Below are 20485 nucleotides of genomic sequence, written 5' to 3'. Positions count from 1 at the left end.
AATGTTAATGAGACTATATGTAAAACTCATCCCAACACTTGCTGATGCAAAATATTCATTTCCATGCACATTTGCATGAATGTAAACTAAGAATTTATTGGTGATCTTGCACCTGCATTCCTATTTTAGGATCCATTTATATCTATTTCTACAAAATCTTTTGTTTGGTGTGAATGCCCAACTTCTACTTAATCAAAAAGAACAATTGCCCTTAATTGTTACCAGGCCCACAAGTGATCCATTAAGAAAAGTTGGATCTGTTTAACTGTTGTCACTCAGGGTCTGCTGACCACTACTAGCTGCTTGTCGAGTCTGGGCCTTCAGATTTTTTTTTCAGTCTTTGCAAGAAGAAAGTACTTTGTTTCATCTTCTTACTCAAAAATAATTTTCTCATGCTCCAGACATTAGTGTCCCATCCATAAGTTGAATTATAATAGCAAACAAATAATGAATCAAAGGTATGAGTCATAAGCATGCTTTTTTGTTTTTTTATTTTTTTTCTTTATTGATTTTAGAGAGAGAGAGAGAGATAGAAACACCCATGAGAGAGAACATCAATTGGCCACCCTCTGCGCGCGCACACACACACACACACACACACACACACACACACACACTGGGGATCAGGCCCACAACCTGGGCATGTGTCCTGACCAGGAATCGAACCGGCCACCTCTTGGTGCATGGGTTGACGCTCAGCCACTGAGCCCCACCAGCCGGACTAGACATTCTTAAGTGGCCCCTGTAGAAGGGAACTTCTATCCTTCTCTGCATATTCCTTCTAAGTAATGGATTGGTTCATTCATTCAATCTTTCATTCAGCAAACATGTGGGGCACCCACTGTGTACCAGCCCCTTGGTGCTGTGGACACAAATAACTACATGTTCCGTCTCTGCTGTGATTGAAGAGGCCTGTTACAGAAGCCAGGCAGGTAACATTAATCAGCCAAACAAGACAGGGAGGGACCAGGCACAATGAGCCCCATGCGTCATCTGAAAAGGGCACCAAATTCTCAGCTCTTGCCAGTTGTTGCTACCTGGAAATGCTCGACAACTCTGGCCAGGAAGTCCAATGTTTTAAGAGAAGTCAGAAATCTAGCTTTCAAATGGACTCTCCTGATTTTCAAATGTGGCAATTAATTTGAAAAATTAACTTGTCATGTGTGGACCAAACAAAACATATGTACTCTGTAGCCAAAAGTGATACTGGGTCACTTATTTATCTCCTCTGGTCTGATTGGGTAACCTGGGACATCATTCAGTAATACACTGTCTCTGTTCAGATGAAAATTCCCTTCACTTTCATCTTTGGGACACGTTTTTCACTGGCTCTTCTGTATTCTAAAAGACTGCCAGGCAGAGATCAGCAGCCTGTGCCCCGCTACGTGGTATTGTAAGTGGGAGGCATGGGGAGGTCCTGGTAAATAATTAAAGCATGCTTAGAGTAGTTTGGCAGACTATGAGGCTTTCTGAGTTATAGATTTCTTATTTTATTGACATCTCAGCATTGATATCAGCATAAAAAGATAATGTTTCTCAGTCTGTCTGAAGAATGGTTCGTGATTTGCAGGAACTCTTAACTCTTGATTGCTTCTGAACTTCTTTTGGGATTTTTAAAGTAACGTTTTTGACATGTATAAAGTAAGATCTCTTACAATGAGAAATCACACTGTCTGGCTCTGCATGTATGCTGTGAATGGGGTCTATCACGAAGCAAATGCCCTTTGTTCAGCCGAGAATGAAATGTGAATCTGAAGTGCATATTATCTTAGTCAGATGGACCTCTCCTTTCTCATCACTCAGAACGCTTGTCCAAAAGAAATGAAGGTGTTTCATATGTGGCTTGAATTAGAGAGCTACAAGTCTATCTATTGAAAGATAGGACATCATATTTAAATCTCACCCCACAGGTTTGTATTCATTGCTTTTGAGTTCTTTTGGGAAACAGACACACACACACACACACACACACACACACACACACACACACAACACACGAACCTGTGGGCTACCTGAATCTTTAGTTCATCTGACAGATGTATGAAATGTGGTGCCAGAGAGGAGCTCCCTGCTGTCTTCGCCATGTGTGCAGATGCTAAAAAGTACACATGAATCCAGTTCAAAAGGGCCTTGGCTCACCCTGGAGATGTTTCCACTAGGGACTCTCATAACAAGGACAGGACACTCTGGTCTAGAACTTCGATCTGATTGCAAAATGAAAACATATCTGCAGAGTATCAAAAGAAGAGGCATTTTTAGCTTACAAAAAGCTAATCAAGTACAACCTTTATGTCATATTTCAATAACACAGCTCGTTGCCCTAAATGAGAATGTATGAAAGTTCAGAAAGCCTGGCACTGTTAGAATTTAAAAGTACAGCACATAAAATAATGGATTTTGCTTAATGGACTCCCTGTCTTTGCAATACCACTCAGATAGGATTTAATAAGTGTCTTTTTTGGAAATAGCCGTTCTGAGTAATGCACACATTTAAAAGTCCAAATTAAGTCAGTGAGACCAGATGCCAGTGAGGAAAATGAAGAAGACTGTGGGTGTGCAGTGAATCAGAAGGCTCATGTTTGGTTTGGGATGGGTGGGTAAGGACATCCAGAAATGGCTGGTTGGTAATGAGCACCAACCACAAACCTGCCCCAGTAACCGACTCAGAAAACAGTCATGCTCCAACAGAGTGATCAGTCTGCGGAGAGAGAACTGATCCAACAAATTAGGTCACTTAATATGTTTCAATCTCTGGCCCTAACGTATTTCTTCCTATTTGGCAGTGGAAATCCTGACTGCTCGTCAGAAAAAAGCAGAAGAACTGAAGAGACTCACTGATCTGGCCAGTCAGATGGCAGAGATGCAGCTGGCCGAACTCAGGGCAGAAATCAAGGTCAGTTCCACGCGATCACAGCCTGAGTCCTGGGCCAGAGGTCTGCCCCCATCATGCTTGTGCTGCACCCAGAGAGAGCTGCTCTCTGAGCACCCACCATCACACACCCCGCTCCCGTAAACAAGCCCGAAATAGAGTACAGGAGAGTGAAGAACCTTCTAGTCACTATATTTAAGTATACTGTGGTTTGAAGGGGCATATTAATACAGAGGGAGGTACAAGCTATTTTCTTAGCCAATGGGGACTGACCTAAATAAAATGTATTCAACCGTGAATTATAGCTGGGAAGGGGGATATTATTTTCACCATAAGTACTTTATGTGTATGTATATAAACACACCATGTGAACACACTAAGTATGAATTTAGTGTAATAGTAAGGATTCTAAAGAACGCGCAGTATGTGGAGACGTCTTTCCTACGTCCTTGTCCCACTTAGTTGCCCATTTATTAAGGATACCAGCCCTGGCCAGTTTGGCTCAGGGGTTGAGCGTTGGCCTGCGGACCAGAGAGTCCCAGGTTCGGTTCCCGCTAGGGGCACATACCACACACACACACAAAAAAGGATACCACCCACAGGTATGTGTTTAGTAGACTTCTTCCGTGGTAAGCAACAGAAACAGACCCTGACTAGCCAGCCTCAAGAACAAGTAAAATCTGAAAGAATATGAGTGTAGCTCACCAAAGCAGAGTGTGATCTGAAGACTTCGAGCTACAATGAGGCAGAAACCTGGGCGGCCCCTGGGTCATGCAGGCAGCAGTGATTGCCAGGCACTCCTCAGGGCTCCATCGGAGAGAGACCTCCAGGCACCGTCAGCTGTGCGCCACCCAACTCGATTCAAGTCCCAGAGAGATTCTGGTTGACCTCCACTGAGTCACATCCACCATTGAGCCGAGAGGTCTGGATTGACAGACCCCCCCCCCCACAAAGACTGTGGGGGTATAGTTACTAGAAGAAGTGGTTACCATAAAGGCAAAAATAAGTATCTACAATAAAACAATAAGTTCTAGTTTATAAGTTTCCCCTTATTCCCTCCTTTTCCCCAGTATACTACATACACGCACATGCACGCGCACGCGCACGCACACGCCAGCTTCTGACCTACTTCTTGGGAACCAGAGTACTTTGAAGACACAGTTGCTACAGGCTTTTTAAGTAGAGTTGTCTGCCCATCTGGGCATAAAGCTGGTCAGGAATGCCAGAAAGTACTTTTCGGTCTCCTCCATTTGGATTGGGCATGAGAAGGAAGAGGGAGATGAGGACCCCTAAGGGTCTTTTTTTTTTTATCCTCACCCAAGGACATTTTTGCATTTATCCTCAGAGCAGGAGGGGGAGAAGGAGAAAGAGAGAGAGAGAAACATCGATGTGAGAGAGACATTGAGTGGTGGCCACCCACACGACCCCAACCGGGGCCAGGAACAAACTGCAACCGAGATACATGCCCTGAGCGGGAACTGAACCCGGGACTCTCTGGTCCACGGGCCAACGCTCTAACCGCTGAGCCAAACCGGCCAGGGCTCTACAGGTCTTTCTCTCTCACCTTCTCTTCTCTGGCCTTGTTGGTCCCCACTCACTCAGTCGCCATGGCCTCCTGAATAGTCCTTCTGCCTCCACTGTCCCTTCAGCCTGGTCAGCCACCCAACACCGAAGTTATAGCCCCAGAGCAGACCTGACCTTCCCCTCAGAATAAAACCACAGCTGGACTCCAGTGTCTATATTCCAACTTCTCTCTCCTGCCGTTAGAGCGTGGAGTGAGGAATCCACAGTTGCCAGCCTCCTCATCTGTTGAAATGTGTTCATCTTCCAAGTTCCATCTCTGCCTGTCAAAATCCCACTGAACATAAAGTGGTTAATAACACTGGCTTTGGGGTGAAAGTCTAGCTCTTGCAACCTCAGATAAATTACATACTCTTAGAACCTCAATTCTCGCTCTGTAAAATAGAGATAATAATAGTACTGACTTCATAATACTGGGATCAGATGAAAATGAGATTATCTGTTAAGAATTTGGCCTGTTTTTTTCCCCAGCTCCAGCTCAAAGGCTTCCCTTACATAGCCCCCTTCCCCTCAGTGGGAAACAATTCTTCCTCTTTGATATCCCCGAAGCACCTACCACGTTCTGCCCTGTGTTGCATTTAATGGTATCTGTTTCCCTGCCATGTGGTGAACCCTCTGGGAAACTCAAGGAGGAACTGAGTCATAGTTATTTCTGTATTTCTCACTCTGTCATCTACACATAAATCTTAATTTCAAATGAATTGAAAAATAATCTCTTTCCCACTTCCCTTAACAGCACTTGGAATTCTACCAAGACCGTGTTTTCTAGTTACTAAAGGCTGCCTGGACTTCCTGGTTCCCTATTAAAGTAAAGATGGGTGTCTATGGAAGGATGGCATGTTTTCTCTTGAGGAGCAGTAATACCTGAGCGAGCCATCGGCCAAATTAGGAAAACTGCCCGAATGCAACCCAGAAACTTACAGCGGGACATGAAACACTGGAAGGAGGGTGAGGGTGCTGAAATGGTTAAATAGATGAGTCCACACACATTTTTGCCTGTATCACCGTGTGGTCTCAGGCCAGGCAGGGGAAGGACGGGACTCGCACGCGTTCCCAGGACAGGGAGGCGAACAGGCTCCCGGCAGGTCAGAGCCCAGTCCGCTGGAGGGTCCTCACAGTGAGCTGGCTTGGCTCCCACCTGGCTAACACCATCAGTAGTAGCGCAAGAGCAGGGCGAACGTGTCTGCAGTGAGCCTGTCGTTTCTGTCGTACGGAACCTCTGCTTTACTTTTTCCTCCAGCACTTTGTCAGCGAGCGTAAATATGATGAAGAGCTCGGGAAAGCTGCCCGATTCTCCTGTGACATTGAACAGCTAAAGGCCCAAATCATGCTCTGCGGAGAAAGTGAGTTTTGCATACTTGCTAAATAATTCTGTGAGTAAGCCTGGTGCTATTCGGAGTCGAGATCGGAAATGTCAGGCGTGCGGTCCCCAGGGGGGCTCAAGTGAGGTCTAACAAGATTTAATGATCTAAGGTCATGACACAAGTCACGAGAAATGTCAAGATTTGAACTTAGAGTCTTCAAATGCCACTGCCCATCAGTAAATCCCCAGGATTTATTAAGCAGAACGAACAGGTCAACTAGTTTATACCTCTTGCAAACTTTTCTTAAGCACTGCCAGAAAAACGGCCTCTCTCATTTCAAGCAGCCTGCTTCTCCAGGACAGGCCTGTCGCTCTGAGGGCGCTCTTCCGAGTAAGCTGGAGCCCACGGCCACGGCCACTGCCGGGAAGGCCGTGGTGGGTGTGCCGCTCGGCCGGGCCTGCACCGCCCATTCTGTGCCCCGTGAAACCTGCAGATAACGACAGACTTCGCTTCAGCCATTAGCTTTCGTCTTGTTCGCCATTAAGCCTTAATTAGAGCAGCTAATGTGCAACAAAATTGGCTGATCCTCTCCCCCTACTCCAGCCCCCCACCAGGAGGCGGGAACGGGCACTCAGGTGGCTTTAAGGACGGCCACAAGGAGGAAAGAAGGAGCAGTGAGGGACACGGGACATCCACAGCCTCATAGTCAGCAGAAAAATTGAGATTTGGCTGCACTTTTTTTTTCTTTTTTTTTTTTTTTTGTCAAAGTGGAAATTGTTTTTTTTTTCCTGAGTGTATAAAATACAAGCTTGATGGAGGGACCTGGAGAGTATTACGCAAAGCGAAATAAGCCAGTCAGAGAAAGACAAGTATCACGGGATCTCACTTATTTGTGGAATATAATGAACAAAATAGCTGATGAACAAAATAGACCCAGAGTCATGGAAGTAGGGTTCAGACTGACAAACTTTAGAGGAGGAGGTGGGGGAAAAAGAAGAGATAAACCAAAAAACGTATACATATAAGCATAACCAATGGACATAGACAACAATGCTGGGGGGGATGGGGCGGGAGGGAACAGGAGGAGGGTGTCAATGGGGGAAAAGGAGAAACATCTGTAACAAAAATAAATAAATTAAAAAATATATATATATAACCTTGATTTAAAAGTTACAGAACTATATTAAATAGAATATGACATGACATTGATGTGTCCTTCACACTTTTTATGCACATATGGTCTGTGTAAATTATATATTACACATATTATACCACATACTATAGTTTACTGTACCATACTACATACATATACAATAATATGATTTGTTTTTATCATTTCACAATATATGGTTGACCTTTTCCATGCCAACGTATTTAACCCATAATTTATTTAAATAAAATTGATGCAGCCAGTCCCCTGATGGTGGTAAAAACCCAGTTTTTACCATTAAAATAACCTCTGCTGTGAACATCCTTATTCACATAGCTTCAGCAATTATCTGATTTTAATTATTCTTTTTTATCTGTACACTCCCTCCCTTAAGAAAGAATCTATCCGTTTACTGTTCTCTACCCTCAGTGTTTGCTCCACCTCTAAAAAAGCTAACAGTCTGGTTTACGATTGGACTTTTAACTGCTCGTCCTAGTTTTTACTTTAGCCTGACGAGAAGGGAGACCCTGATGCCCAGTGACTGTCACCCATCCGAGGGGTGGGAGGTGCAGCTTCACCTGCTTCCTTCCGGAGCACTCCCAGTGACATCTGGGGAGGAACCATCCCTTCCCGAATTCCAGGGGTCCACATGAAGACGGCCCCCACGTTGGAGACAGTGGCTCTCAAAGGCCCCTTCCTTCCCGGCTTTGTGGAGAGCATCTTGAGAGCCCACAGCTACTGGACCAGCAGTAGTGGTCTCTGAGCTGTAGGAAGTTAGGACCCCCATGGAAGTATATCTAGTGAGCACAAGAGCAATGGAAATCCCGGGATGTTTGCACAGCCCCCACCGTGCCCCTGCCGCTCACCTATCAGACGGACAGCCTAGAGATACACCCCTGTCTTTTCCGCTTCCCATGTTCTCTGGCCCCCAGTATCACTCCTAATCCTCTGGGAGAACCCTAGGATGAAGTCTGAACCAACACAGAAAGCAGAGAAAATTGCTTCTAAAAATTAGTGAAAATTTTAAGATTCAGAGGTCTTGCTTTCCAGCTGGCAGTCAGATTCCGGTGAGCTGTGGGAGGGAATCACGACCTTATCCTTGGGCTGGTTCCCTCGGCCTCGGGCCAGCATAATCACACAGAAGTCACCATCAGACACCCCCCTTTCACACCGCCATGAACGGTGGTAATAAACACTGAACAGACCTGCCTGAGCCCTGCAGGGACCTGCTGATTAGCCTGCACTGGCTTCAGTGTTGGAGTTGGTGCAGATTTGCAGCGGGGCTGAAGGAAATGGGGTTGATAAAAGACCAGAAAATGTAGCTCTAATGGAATCTAAGATGCTTTAGGGCATCTTCTGGTCTGGCCCTAGAGTCGGGGGATATGTACAACCCAGGTGACAAAATCCCTGACACTCGTCTCACCCCAGGCCCGTGCTCTCAGAACACCATGGCTCTGATGGCCAAGAGGCCATGTGCTTCCCGGTCTTCTGCACTCTGAGTACCAACTGGCCAAAGGATCTGAGGACAGCAAGAGCGGGCTTGATCGTGGGGAACCAAGAGGCAGGTCCATCTACGGACAGGGCCGAGTGGGCACTTCAGGATTTCATTATCCATCTTCCCCGGGTGGTTCTGGACCTAAGGAATAATATATATAAAGTTGCTCAGACATGTCTTATTTCCTACAAACGACTCCCAACTTGGATGATTATGCTATAATCTCAGTTCAGTGGTTCTCACAAAAGAAATGTGGTGGTCTCTACGCACCAAGCTGCCCTTTCGCATGACAACTTTAAAAATAAAAAATTTTCTTAATGTTTTTGTGAAGCTCCGTCTCCTAATGGGTTACCGAGGCAGCTGCCCGGGGCACAGCCCTTAATGCCTCCTGCCTTCTTGTTGCAGTTACACATCCAAAGAACAACTATTCCTCAAGAACTCCCTGCAGCTCCCTGCTGCCCCTGCTGACGGCTCATGCAGCAGCCTCTGGAAAACAGAGTAACTTTACCCGGAAATCATCCAATCACAACAAGCCCTCCGAGGGTAAAGCTGCAAACCCTAAAATGGCCAGCAACCTTCCCAGCACCGCAGACAGCTCTCACCAGGCCATGCCACCTAACAAGCAGGTAAGTGCTCTGGAGGCTCCTTGCATTGCCTCCAGGGGTCCTGCAGGCCCTGGTCCTTGGGGCCAGGAAGAAACCACTGGTTTGCAGAGGAAGAAAATAGCAACTGCTAGGCGCAGAGCTTCCTGAACTCCCACCCAGACCCTACCCCCTCCAGCAGCACGCCGGCCTCGGGCCTCCATCTGCCTGGCTGGCCTCTGGGCCTCCCAGCTCCATCCAGTCTGTATTTCATAGGGGCCTTTCCACGTGCAGGAAGTGCTTTGTACATCCTGTCAGCGTTAGCTAAGAGTCCACCTAATGAGAGACAGCTGCTCGCATGCCCTTGAGAGCCACCATCCCGGGTCCCCCCAACTGGCCCCCATGTGGAAGGGACTCCCACAGATGTGGGAACGAGATTCAGAACCTGGCTTCAGTGCGGGGAAATCCAGCACTTGTCCTTTAAGATTCTTTAGTTCCTGCTTACGTTCACTTTATCAGTAAGAGGCCAGAGTTAGTTCAGACTTCTCTTTCTTCTCCTGGGCTTTTATTTTCACATTTCAAAATGACATTACTAATTCTTATCTAGTATGTCCCCTAAAAATAAAAGTGTCCAAAGGGCAGTCTTCCTTTGGCTTCTCCACTGTATCTTTAAGAAGTGATCTCCCCCTTATCATTAGAGAATGAACCAGAAATGGGACCTGATGATACAGAAGCCAGGCGTGCTCTGAAGACAGTTAAGTTTTCCAAAATGCTGGTTTTTGACAAGTGCCCTGTTGGATTTCATGGTCTCAGTCTTTCAGAATTCTCATTCATGACACTCATGGGCATTTCTCTGGCCCTGAATGTCTGCATGAACTTTAAAATCGTGCTTAAACGAGGAGCATTTCATATATGCATAGCTTTAAGATCATAATCAAATTGTTTTCCTTGTAATCTAAATACATCCTTATAGCTTTGCTCATTGTTAAACCCTAAACTAAAGTCTAATACTGAGTCTGAGTCTCCCTTTCACAGTGTCTTTCAGAACGAAAAAGGCCAGAGTAAATGCCATCCACATAGATACTTTCCAGCTCGCTGGGTTTACCATTTTTCACCAACACATTGCAGGCGATGGCTCATCGAAGTTGAAATATACATCTAAGCTAGAACACTATAGACCAGGCAAGGGCTTTAGAGTAACCCCTTCTGGTCCTCCTCGAGCCATGGCCCTCCCTACAGGGTGAGACCAAGGAGATATGACTACCCAGAATCTGTCCTCCTTTCTGGACAGTGCTCCAAGTACTTGAGGTCCTGGAATTCTATTCCCAAATGGCCTCAAGCCTGCCCTCCCTGTTCGGACCACTTCCCTGGAGAGGACCACACTACCACTCTGCACACCCCTAGGTCCACAGGGTGATTATTTGTGGAGCTGGGGACAAAGCTGAGGTGTGCAGGCTGGAGTGGCCTCATTGATGTGTGCGAGGGCCCCTCACAATGTGTGGTGACGCCGGAGGTGGGAAGACACAATGTTCAGGCAGGTGGTGTGTGGACCTGCTGTTGTGGTCTGGCCCTAAGCCTACGCCACCCAGTCACAGTACACAAATTAAGAACTTTATGTATATTTGTAACTCATAAAATTACACCTTTTATTTACTTAAAATATGTTTTTATTGATTTTTTGAGAGAGAAGAAGGGAGAGAGAGAGAGAAACATCCATGTGAGAAACATCAACCAGCTGTCTCCTGCACGCCCCCTACTGGGGATCAAGCTCACAACCTGGGCATTTGCCCTGACGGGGAATTGAACCGGGACCTCTCAGTCCATGGGGTGACGCTCAATCCACTGAGCCACGCGAGCTGGGCAAATTACACGTTTTAAATACTAGAAGTTTGATTTTTAATAAAGGTCTGTGAAGTCAGAATGGCTTTACATTTTCTAACAAAAGACCTGGGTAAGTCCCTTAAATGCTTCTCCCTCCTCTATAAAATGAAACTTATCTTAAAGGGTGATTGTGGTGATAAATGAGATGGTACCTGGCACACTGAGCTCAGTAAACCTTGGCTGTTATTGATCTTAAGGAATTCAGATAGCTTTCCCATCAAGGGGCACAGCCACGCTGGCCCACTGCTTCCTTCCTACCGTCCCTTCATGTTCTCAGTTGCCAGGGTGTTGAAGGCGTTTTTCATTGTGACGCTTCGGAGCCCACCGGCTGACCGCTGCAGTGTTTAGAAAAGGAACTAAATGGGAAAATACCCATCACCTCTGCATCTCACCAAGATCTATCAGATACACCTCATCTCGGTGTTTACCCAAGATAACATTTTTGAACTATGATATTTATTTTGAAATAAAATAGAAAGAAAGAAAAAAAAAAACGGTTTGGGAGAAGAAAAATTACAAACAGAATTTTACATTTTTCTTCATATATATAATCAGAATTCTTACACATGGTCTATACAGACTGTCCCCGAAATTTCCATCGTGGAGAACATCATTGCCCTGCTCTGTGCTACTCTTCATTCTGTTTTATTTAAACTTTCCTGTATTCGCCCGGTTCTTGCTCTGTCTGTCCTATATTTCTGTAACCTCTCTCCGCAGCAGTAACTGCCCTGGAGCTCTGCCCACAAGACCGTCCACTCTTCTCCAGGCCGGAGGGGTTCTCGGCTCGGCCTCAGCTGCGTGTCGCCCTGTTCTGGGGTGTAGGAGAGCTGGCCCGTGCCGTAGACCACGTTTCCCTGAAGCCCACTGGTGCCCTGGGTGGCCGGCGGCATCTCATACCTGTCTCCTTCTCTGTGTTTTCAGAATGGGGCTTCCAGCCAAAGACGGAGATTCAACCCGCAGTATCACAGCAGGCTCAACGGGTCCGCCAAGCCGCAGGTCAGCGGGGCCGACGCCGATGCGATGGGGAAGGGCAGCAACCGCCACGAACACAGAAGACAGCCACACAATGGCTTCCGTCCCAAAAACAAAGGCGGCGCCAAAAACCAAGAGGCCTCTTTGGGGACCAAGGCCCCCGAGGCCCCCGCCCACGCGGAGAAGCCCCGGCGAAGGCAGCACGCCGCGGACAGCGCGGAGGCCAGGCCTTTCCGGGGCAGCGTCCCCCGGGTTTCACAGTGCAACCTCTGTCCCAGCAGAATAGAAGTTTCCGCGGATGCGGCGGTTCTCTCCGTCCCGGCGGTGACGTTGGTGGCCTGAGCGAGGAGACAAAAGAGCAGTTTTCGCTCAGTTTTGGTTCCCTGCCCGAGGTGCTGACCCAATTCGCTGCCAAAAGAGAGTCAATCAGAATAGACGAACCCTGTATGGTTGTCATCCTCTCTTAATCATTTTTACTAATTCTAATAATCAGCTCTAGCTTGCTTCATAACTTTCATGGCTTTGCTTGATCTGTGGATGCTTTTTCTCATGGAGACACTGCAGCAGTTTAGCCAGGCGGTATTTACTCATTTGTTAGGAGAATCAACACGTGGCTAACGATCCGAGGCTCGGTAGCAACCTATGTTGTAGCAGTGATGTCAGTCCATTGATCGTCTTTAGAGAGTTAATGTTGAAAAAAAAAATTCTAATTGATCAGACAAACATGATCTGCTGAGGACACATGCGCTTTTGTAGAATTTAACATCTGGTGTTTTTCTGAAATATATATATATACATATATTGCTTTATTTGAAACAAATTAAAATATGCTGCGTTTGACACCTGGCTCGTTTCTTTTATTGACGCCCACTTTCTTACTAACTGTATGTGTGGTACTGTCAAGAAAACTTGGGAGACGAGAGATTGGGGCATGTAGCTCTGAACAACGCTGCTTCTCCTGGAACAAATGTTCTCTCAGAAAAAATAATGCCTCACACTGGTCCAGCCAGTACTCCACACACTAGAGATGGATGAACACCCTGTCATTTTGGATACCATGTGGCAGTTTAGAACCTTAGCTGCAGGTACCATAAACCTCGGCTCAGCCCAGCTCAATAAAGGCTGGCTCAGTGACTGAAAAGTCCAGGTCAAAGTATGTCTTGGGTGCAATTTGACCAGGACTTTCCCTTGATTATCTCAGTTCTCCCTTCCTCCTTAGGCTGACGCTGTATTCAGAACAGCAGCAATTGGCCACCTTGCTCTTAAGAGTCAAATTCATCTCCTGCACTGGCCAGAAGAGCGAAGCTTTCCAGCAGCATCCTCGTGGAGCAGGTGTCTTCCACATCATATCATTGGCCTAGAGGGCTGATAGGCTCAGCCCTAAACTAATCATCAAAGTGGGGGAGGGAACTGCAAATGAGATGTACTAATTAGCATAGGTTAATCAGCCTCCAGCCCCACCCCCACATCCTGTGTCCTGGGGCTGCGCTGTGGCCAGCTCTCCAGAAGCACATGGGGCAGTGTGGAAAAGGGCTTCTGTGACCTCAGGAAGGGAGAATGGGTACCTTGGGGAACCCAAACCCCAAGTAGCCCCAAGTCCCTATCTTTGACTGAAGGGAAGCTCGGTTTTACCACTGCTTCCCATCAAACTCCCATGTGTTCTGCAGATTTGTTGGTGTCTTTAAAGTGCAAATGCTTGTTTTTCAGCTCAACATTCACATTTTCTGGCCATGGAGGTTCAGTGGTTCTCTTCCACCCATCCCTGAGCCTGCAGGCCACGCAAGCATTCGTTTCTTCTTCTGCCAAGTGCGGGAGGATGTTTGCTCTCTCTGTAGAGGGCTTTCTGAGGTCTCCGGTGTATCCAGAGATTTAATAGGAATTTTAAATGTTAAGTCACATTCTGGGAAGGAAGGAAGAGCTGTTTGTTCAAATAAGAAAGATAAATGTTCTGGACTGCCTTTCCTGTTTACTCCATCTGAGGTCCTGAATTTAAATTTTACAAGACAGAAGGACTTTGCACAAATTTTGTGTAGCAAGAGTTGGCTCGCCACTGGAAAATGTCAGTTTATATGTGACAGCTTTAAAGATGAGTCAAATAATTCTTGCAATAGGAAAGCAAAAGGTTTGCCAGGTCGGGAGTGCACCTGCCTTTGGCAGGGCTGGACCCAGCTGCCCTCAATCTGGACCCAGTGAAGTTTCCCTGGGGGTTAAAAAAGCTCAAACACATTCCTAAACACACAGCAAATTCTCCCAGTTCACTGAAAGAAACAACAACAACAACAAAAAATGCAAAACAGTGCCTGGCTGGTGTGGCTCAGTGGCTGAGCATGCACCCATGCACCAAGAGGTCGCTGGTTCGATTCCCGGTCAGGACACATGTCCCGGTTGTGGGCCCAATCTCCAGCGGGGGGCATGCAGGAGGCAGCCAGTTGATGTTCTCTCTCGTCAATGTTTCTCTCTCTCCCTCTCCCTCTCTAAAATCAATAAAGAAAAAAATGTTTTTTAAATGCTAAAAAAGTGTTTAGACCTGACTATTTTTTTCCTAGATTTTGCCTTGTAGACCCTGGGCACATGAGCATTTACTAGTCTATATTTTGAGATGGTAATTTCAGTGTTTTGGTGCCAATTTTAGGACATTGAAATACTATGTTACTAAACAGTATTCATCTGTTCCAGCGGACCCATTGGTGCGACCCTAGAGATCTGGGTCAAATTCTGCTATTCTTTTAAACCGTTTTAAACTCTTTTAAAAAGTCCACGGGCTATGAGCATTCTGATCTTTCTGCTTAATGCACAACAGCCAGAAGAAACTGTTCCTCTCTCTCGAACATTTCTCTAGCAGAGGTTAAAACATTTTAATTCCCATGAAGATGGAATAACTTCAAACTCACCTATGTTGTATCAAGACTCCATTTGTGAAATTCAAAGCTCCCTGTTGGATTCCCAATTACACTGCACATTTACATTTCATTTGAGAATCTATATACTCCAGCTCTGTGCTGTTGAGACTCTCCTGGGGGGGGTGGGGGGGAGGTAAATGCTGCAAAGCTCAGGAAGTTACACACAAATCAGTACAAAATCGAGCCTCAATAAAGGCCATACAAGAGTTTGGGGGAGGGGGAGAGGATCGGGAGGAGGGTGTCGATGTGGGGAAAAGGAGAGAAACATCTGTAACAAAAGTAAATTAATAGAAAGTTTGGGGAAGAAACCAGAAACACGCCATGTCCAATGCAAAGCTCAGCTCACAGCAGTTCAATTCCACCGGCATCAGAAACAGGGATTCCAACTGAACATTCTTGGGGAAGCGACATCAAATGAGGTTACCAGGAAAAGTTTCAGACTAAAAGCAACCTACATATTTTTGCCAAAGAAAGATTGGGGAATTTTGACTCTGAAAGTTTAGGTTTGAGCTTCAGTCTTGATTTAACCGCAGGAGGGAATCCAGGGTCTGGGCAGTTCTTTTCCTGGCACAAGTGAGGAGAGGGGGGAATGGAAGGGAGAGAGCAGCTAGACAGGCAGATGCCAGAATGCAATACCACCCTTAAGCTTCCTGCTTCCCTCCAGCCCTCCTACTTACAGTACTGCCTGTTTAGAGCGCCCTCTTGTGTCTAGAGATGATGAGAGTGTCATTTCCCAGCGGACATCTAGCAAAAGCATCTATGAAATACTTAATGGCCCCTTTTTACCACACTTGTTCCAGTGGCCTACCTGAAATTCAGGCACAGATGGTCTAGGGTTTCAGGTTGCTGCCAGATACCAAAAATAAAGCAAAAGAGAAAAAGCCAGTCACTGGCTCACAAATTTCCTAAGGAAACTATAAAATAGCAAGGACAACAACAACAATAATAATAATTTGATTGGCTAATACATTGATCCAGCATTTTCCTGAAAGTACCGAGCTAATGTAACGGCTCTAATCTTGCAAGAAGAAAATATGAAAAGTTGCTAAGTCCCAGGGATTCTCTTGTTACCTCACAATTTGAAGCACAATTTTAATACTGTTCATTGTGAGCTATTACAATGATTTTTCTTTTCCTGCCCTTTTGGTTTTTACAAGTTTTCAAATCCTAAGGAAGCTTTTTGTCTATCATTAGTTTCCAAGAACCCAGACCCAGTCCGAGGAAGCAGATCCACCGAAACCAGCGAGTAATCTCATTACAGCAGCTCCGTGGGCACCACACTCGGGGTCTGGTCATGCCATCCGAGACGTGCACAGTGTGCTCTCGTCACACAAGGTTCTTACAAAGTACTTTTGGTGATTGATTTTCAGAGGCCCCTTGTTTGTGAGCTCTGCTTCCCTCAGCTCAGCAGAGCTTTTGGTGCTGCCACTGAGTTCAAGTTTCACAGGAGAAATTGCCACACAGTTTTTATAGAGAATAAATAAATTCTGAAGCAAATGTGTTTGAGAAAGTATGTAGATTTCTGGCACACACAAAAAAATGTATTTCAGCCCTGGCTTGTGTGGCTCAGCAGTTAGAGCATCGGCCTGCAGATCAAAGAGTCTCGGGTTCGATTCCCAGTCAAGGGCACGTACCTCGTTTGCAGGTTTGATCCCTGGCCCCCATCAAGGTCATGCAGAAGGCAACCAATGGATGTGTCTTTCTCACATCAATGTTTCTCTCCCTCCCTCCCTCCCACCCACTCTATCTTTTTATTTTTTTTATCCTCACCCGAGGACATTTTTCAGTATTTTGTTCAGATGGAGGAGGAGAGAGAGAGAAACATCGATGTGAAAGGGACACATCGAGTGGTTGCCACCCTCACGACCCAACCAGGGCCGGGGACAAACTGCAACCGAAGTACGCGCCCTTAGCTGGAACTGAACCCGGGTCTCTCCGGACCGCAGGCCAATGCTCTAACCGCTGAGCCAAACCAGCCAGGGCCCTCCCACTCTATCTTTAAAAATCAGTGAAAAAATATCCTTGGGTAAGAATTTTTTTATAATTGTATTTCAGAGCTATGACTGCAACAATAACCAAAGAATTCCTAGAGGAAATACGTGTAAAAAGCCTTCTTGTCAAACACAGATAACTATCCTATTTTTAACTTTAGATACTTAAGCTGGAATTATATTTACCTATTCCTAGTCTTTGAGAGAACACACACATTCTGTGCTATCATCATGTAGCAAGCTGGCCAATGATGTCATTACCCCTTTGACAATGCCTGACCCACAGCAGGTACTCAATAAGTACAAGGAAGAGAGAGCAAATCTGAGTGATCGACTCCAGTGCTCCTAGAAAATTCTGGAGTCTAAATGACTTTGCAAAATCACCCGGAGAAGATGGAGAGAGCAGAGCAGCTGGAGCCCCTCCCCAGGAGCAGACAGGATTCACATTCAGGCCCCACCCTCCTGGCTGTCTAAACTTGGGCACGTTTCTAAACATCCCGTTACCTCGGTTTCTCCATGTGCACGAGGAGCTCGTAACCTCGAGAAGGTGTCATAAGGACCGAGTAAGCTAATATTTGCAAAGCACTTGGAGTAACACCTGGCACTCTGTATGGGTCAGGTTCCAATCAGGAGTCCGTAACCAACCACAGAGTAATTGAATGGGGAAGCTTTATAAATTTATATGGGGAAGCTTTATATATATAAAATTTATGTATGTACATATAAATTTTTATGTATGTACATTTATATATATTTTATGTATGAAGTAATAATTAGCAACAGGGGATTAGCTACTAAAGCGTACAGGAATAGCAGATACAGGGACAGCTGAAGTGGACCTAGAGCTGAGGCAGAGTGCTCAGGAGGCGACAAGTTTGGGAGCACCTACCCTGCCCCACTCCAACCCCCCAAGGCTGAGATTCTGACCTTGTGGGGTAGGATGTGGCTGTGTCCCATTAGAGGGCAAGAAGCTCCCTGAGGTGCTGGTAAGCAAAAAGGCACCCCCCGGGGCACCGGAGAACCAGGGAGCTTCCCCTAGAGGAGCTGGCCCGCTCAGGGGCCCGCTGGACTGCAAGGATGCACTGAACGCACCGGGTATTCAGCTGATGCGCCTGCAGAACTCGCCAGGAAAACACCCGCAGGGGCACTGTTGAATTGTCTGGGGAGCCAGCAGGGGACTGGAAGCTGCTGCTGAAACTTGCTGGGGTGAGGGCCTCTGGGGGTCCCACCCCCCAACCAAGTGCTGCAGAAGCAAGAATATGGACCCAGACTAAAGCAGGAAGCCCCTTTCTCCTGCAGTGTCCCTCCCATGACCAAGCCAGCTGGCTGAATAGAAGTGCTGTGGGGCCAGTGCAGGATCACAGGCAATGACAAGTGGATTTGGAACCAGGAAGCAGCGTTGATAACTGGCATACTGTTAGAAAGTACTGCAACAATATTTAATAAGTAAATGAAAATTCTGCAGCCTCAGAAGACTAGCTCATCTGGGATGGAGTGAGCCCCTAGAGGAAGAGGCCAAACGTGTGTCGAAGAGCCGGGGCCTTGGAGGGTACACGCACGTGAACCCAGCCTCCGCCTCATCCTCCCCGCTGACCGCCAAGCACCTCTGTGCTTCAGTAAATGAGGATCATAATAAGACACCTACATAATAGAGTTGATATACTAAATAAGTTAATATATAAGGAATTCGATTAGTACATTTTAGTTTTTATTAGGTAGATGCTTAGTCAGAACAGCAAACAAAAACTGTTTCTAATATTATACCGAAACCAGAAATGTAAGTGGAAGCTAATAGGATAGACTGTGTTAATTGGCAGGCTGGAGACATCCTTCCTTTAGTATCATCCTCCCCCTCAATTCCCATGGCCCCATTCTTGCCTGTGATTGACAGCTCCAATGTTCTCTTATTCATCCGTAGCCTCCAATTAGGAGAGGCAGTTATTTTGCTCAGGTTCAATCAACCAATTAAAGCAATGGTTCTCAACTGGGGGTGATCGATTTTGTGCCCACCCCTCACCCCCAGGTGACACTTGGAAAAGTCTGGAGACATTCTGATTGTCACAACTGAAGCAGGGGTACTGGCCAGGGATGCTGCTCAACATCCTATAATGCACAGAATTTTCCAGTCCAAGATGTCAGTAGTGTCACTGTTCAAAACCGGGGGTTCCAAGAAGTGGAGAAAGGGAACAGAGACAGGGCGGATGAACAGGGACATGTGGCCTTTCCCCCGAGCTGCGCTGGGTTCTTAACCGGTTCAGCCTAGGTTGCCAGATCCAGGCCATCCGACCCACAGTCAGAGTCTGATCGGACAGACCCTGACGTCCTTGGGCTCTTCGTGTCACCTACATAGAAGCTGAGTTCCCACATCTTCCAAACTGAAGAGTTAGGGGATGAGTTCCTGAAAGAGCTGCTATTGAAACAGAATGTCCCAATTTTTAAGAAATCTTGGCAGATGGAAGCAATATTTGCCTTCTAACATTAGCAAATATACTACTTTTTCCTTTCCATAATGTGGTCTCTGTTTAAAATGAGTTTCTCTTCTAGGCTTCAGGTCCCCAAAATTCATTCCTGTAGCTGAGCAAACTGTTACCAAGGTAATGAGGGCTTTAGGGTAAAAGGAAACAAAAAGAACTAACATTATAAGATGAAACGTCGTTCAATAAGCGAGTAGGGCAGAATGCTGATGGAAGGGCTCCCATACAATCCCATCTGTCTTGGCCACAGCCTACATCAGAAACTGTTTAGCTAACACACATAAATGCCTAGGGGCTGTCCGAGGCAACACATGTAAACAAAGAACAATTAGCTTTTCTGTAGCAATGTGAACCATGTGTATCTCATGAGGCCACAGGACTACAGTGGAAATAGCCCCTCCGAGGCTGTACCACCAACCACATTCCGTGAATATGAAATTCCAAAAACAGCTGGAAACCAATTTTTTTTCTGTTAGCTCCTTGTGCAGTTTCCTTTTTTGGCTGTACGACATGCTTGAAATCCTGCACCCTAGCTGCAGCCCTCCACAAAGAACCACTAACCCAGGCTCCACTGACTAAGAGCAGCAACTTGTTGACAGTTTTTAAGGCAGAGTTTGGCATATGGGAAAATTACAGTATTTTCCATAATTAGAAAGTTCCTAGTTAACTTAGGAATACACACATGTAAATCATTTGAAAATACTTTTCATTTGCTACAGCAGAATCTCTTTCCCTTCATTTTATCAAGTTCATACTTTCTACTTAGTCTCTAACCAACATCCTACCAAATGTAGATTAAAGTTCTTCAAAGGGACTGCAGGCATAACAACCCTTTAGAAGGCAACCTTACATTCGTGTGAATGTTAGTATTCTTCCCTTTACAGAACAATTCATGTATATTCAAAATGCCAAAGTTGTTCCTATGAAAAACTTATCAGATAGAGACAAATATGACTGTATGTAAAAACAAACAAACAAAAGAAAACAAGGTATAACTGGATACTAATTATATTGTATTTAACCATAGACTGGAGAGTGAATCAACAATTTTTTCAGTGTTAACTAAGAAAGGCTAAGAAAGCAATAGAATTCAGTCTGTGAACGAAAAAGAAACTGCATCAGCAATTCTAGCAGAAGCAGTAAAGCAGGAAGGGAGGAGCCAGGCTGCTTTTTCCCTTGCTCAGAAGTCAGGGAATATCCCCCAGTGACCTCTCTGGGATCTTGTGATCCACGTCTCTGACTTACTTTAAACAACTTGACAAGTTATATAACTATTATGGTCATTAC

At 45.9% G+C, this 20485-nt stretch overlaps 1 protein-coding gene across 6 annotated transcripts in view; it reads left to right on the top strand.

Moving 5' to 3' along the window:
- SPATS2L (spermatogenesis associated serine rich 2 like) overlaps positions 1–12673 on the top strand; it is a 159378-nt gene extending 146705 nt beyond the window's left edge. For all 6 annotated transcript variants that reach the window (XM_036254037.1, XM_036254042.1, XM_036254040.1 and 3 more), the window contains 4 exons: positions 2784–2893; positions 5691–5793; positions 8805–9025; positions 11783–12673. In XM_036254037.1, the coding sequence (XP_036109930.1) occupies positions 2784–2893; positions 5691–5793; positions 8805–9025; positions 11783–12175 (827 nt within the window). In that variant the 3' untranslated portion in view covers positions 12176–12673. The remainder of the gene's footprint in view (positions 1–2783; positions 2894–5690; positions 5794–8804; positions 9026–11782) is intronic.
- The last annotated feature ends 7812 nt before the right edge of the window (positions 12674–20485 follow it).

The sequence above is a fragment of the Molossus molossus genome, unplaced genomic scaffold (assembly GCF_014108415.1).
Source record: "Molossus molossus isolate mMolMol1 unplaced genomic scaffold, mMolMol1.p scaffold_m16_p_11, whole genome shotgun sequence".
Classification (NCBI taxonomy): domain Eukaryota; kingdom Metazoa; phylum Chordata; class Mammalia; order Chiroptera; family Molossidae; genus Molossus; species Molossus molossus.
Note: the sequence above shows the minus strand (reverse complement) of the source record. Positions and strands in the feature narration are given on the sequence as shown.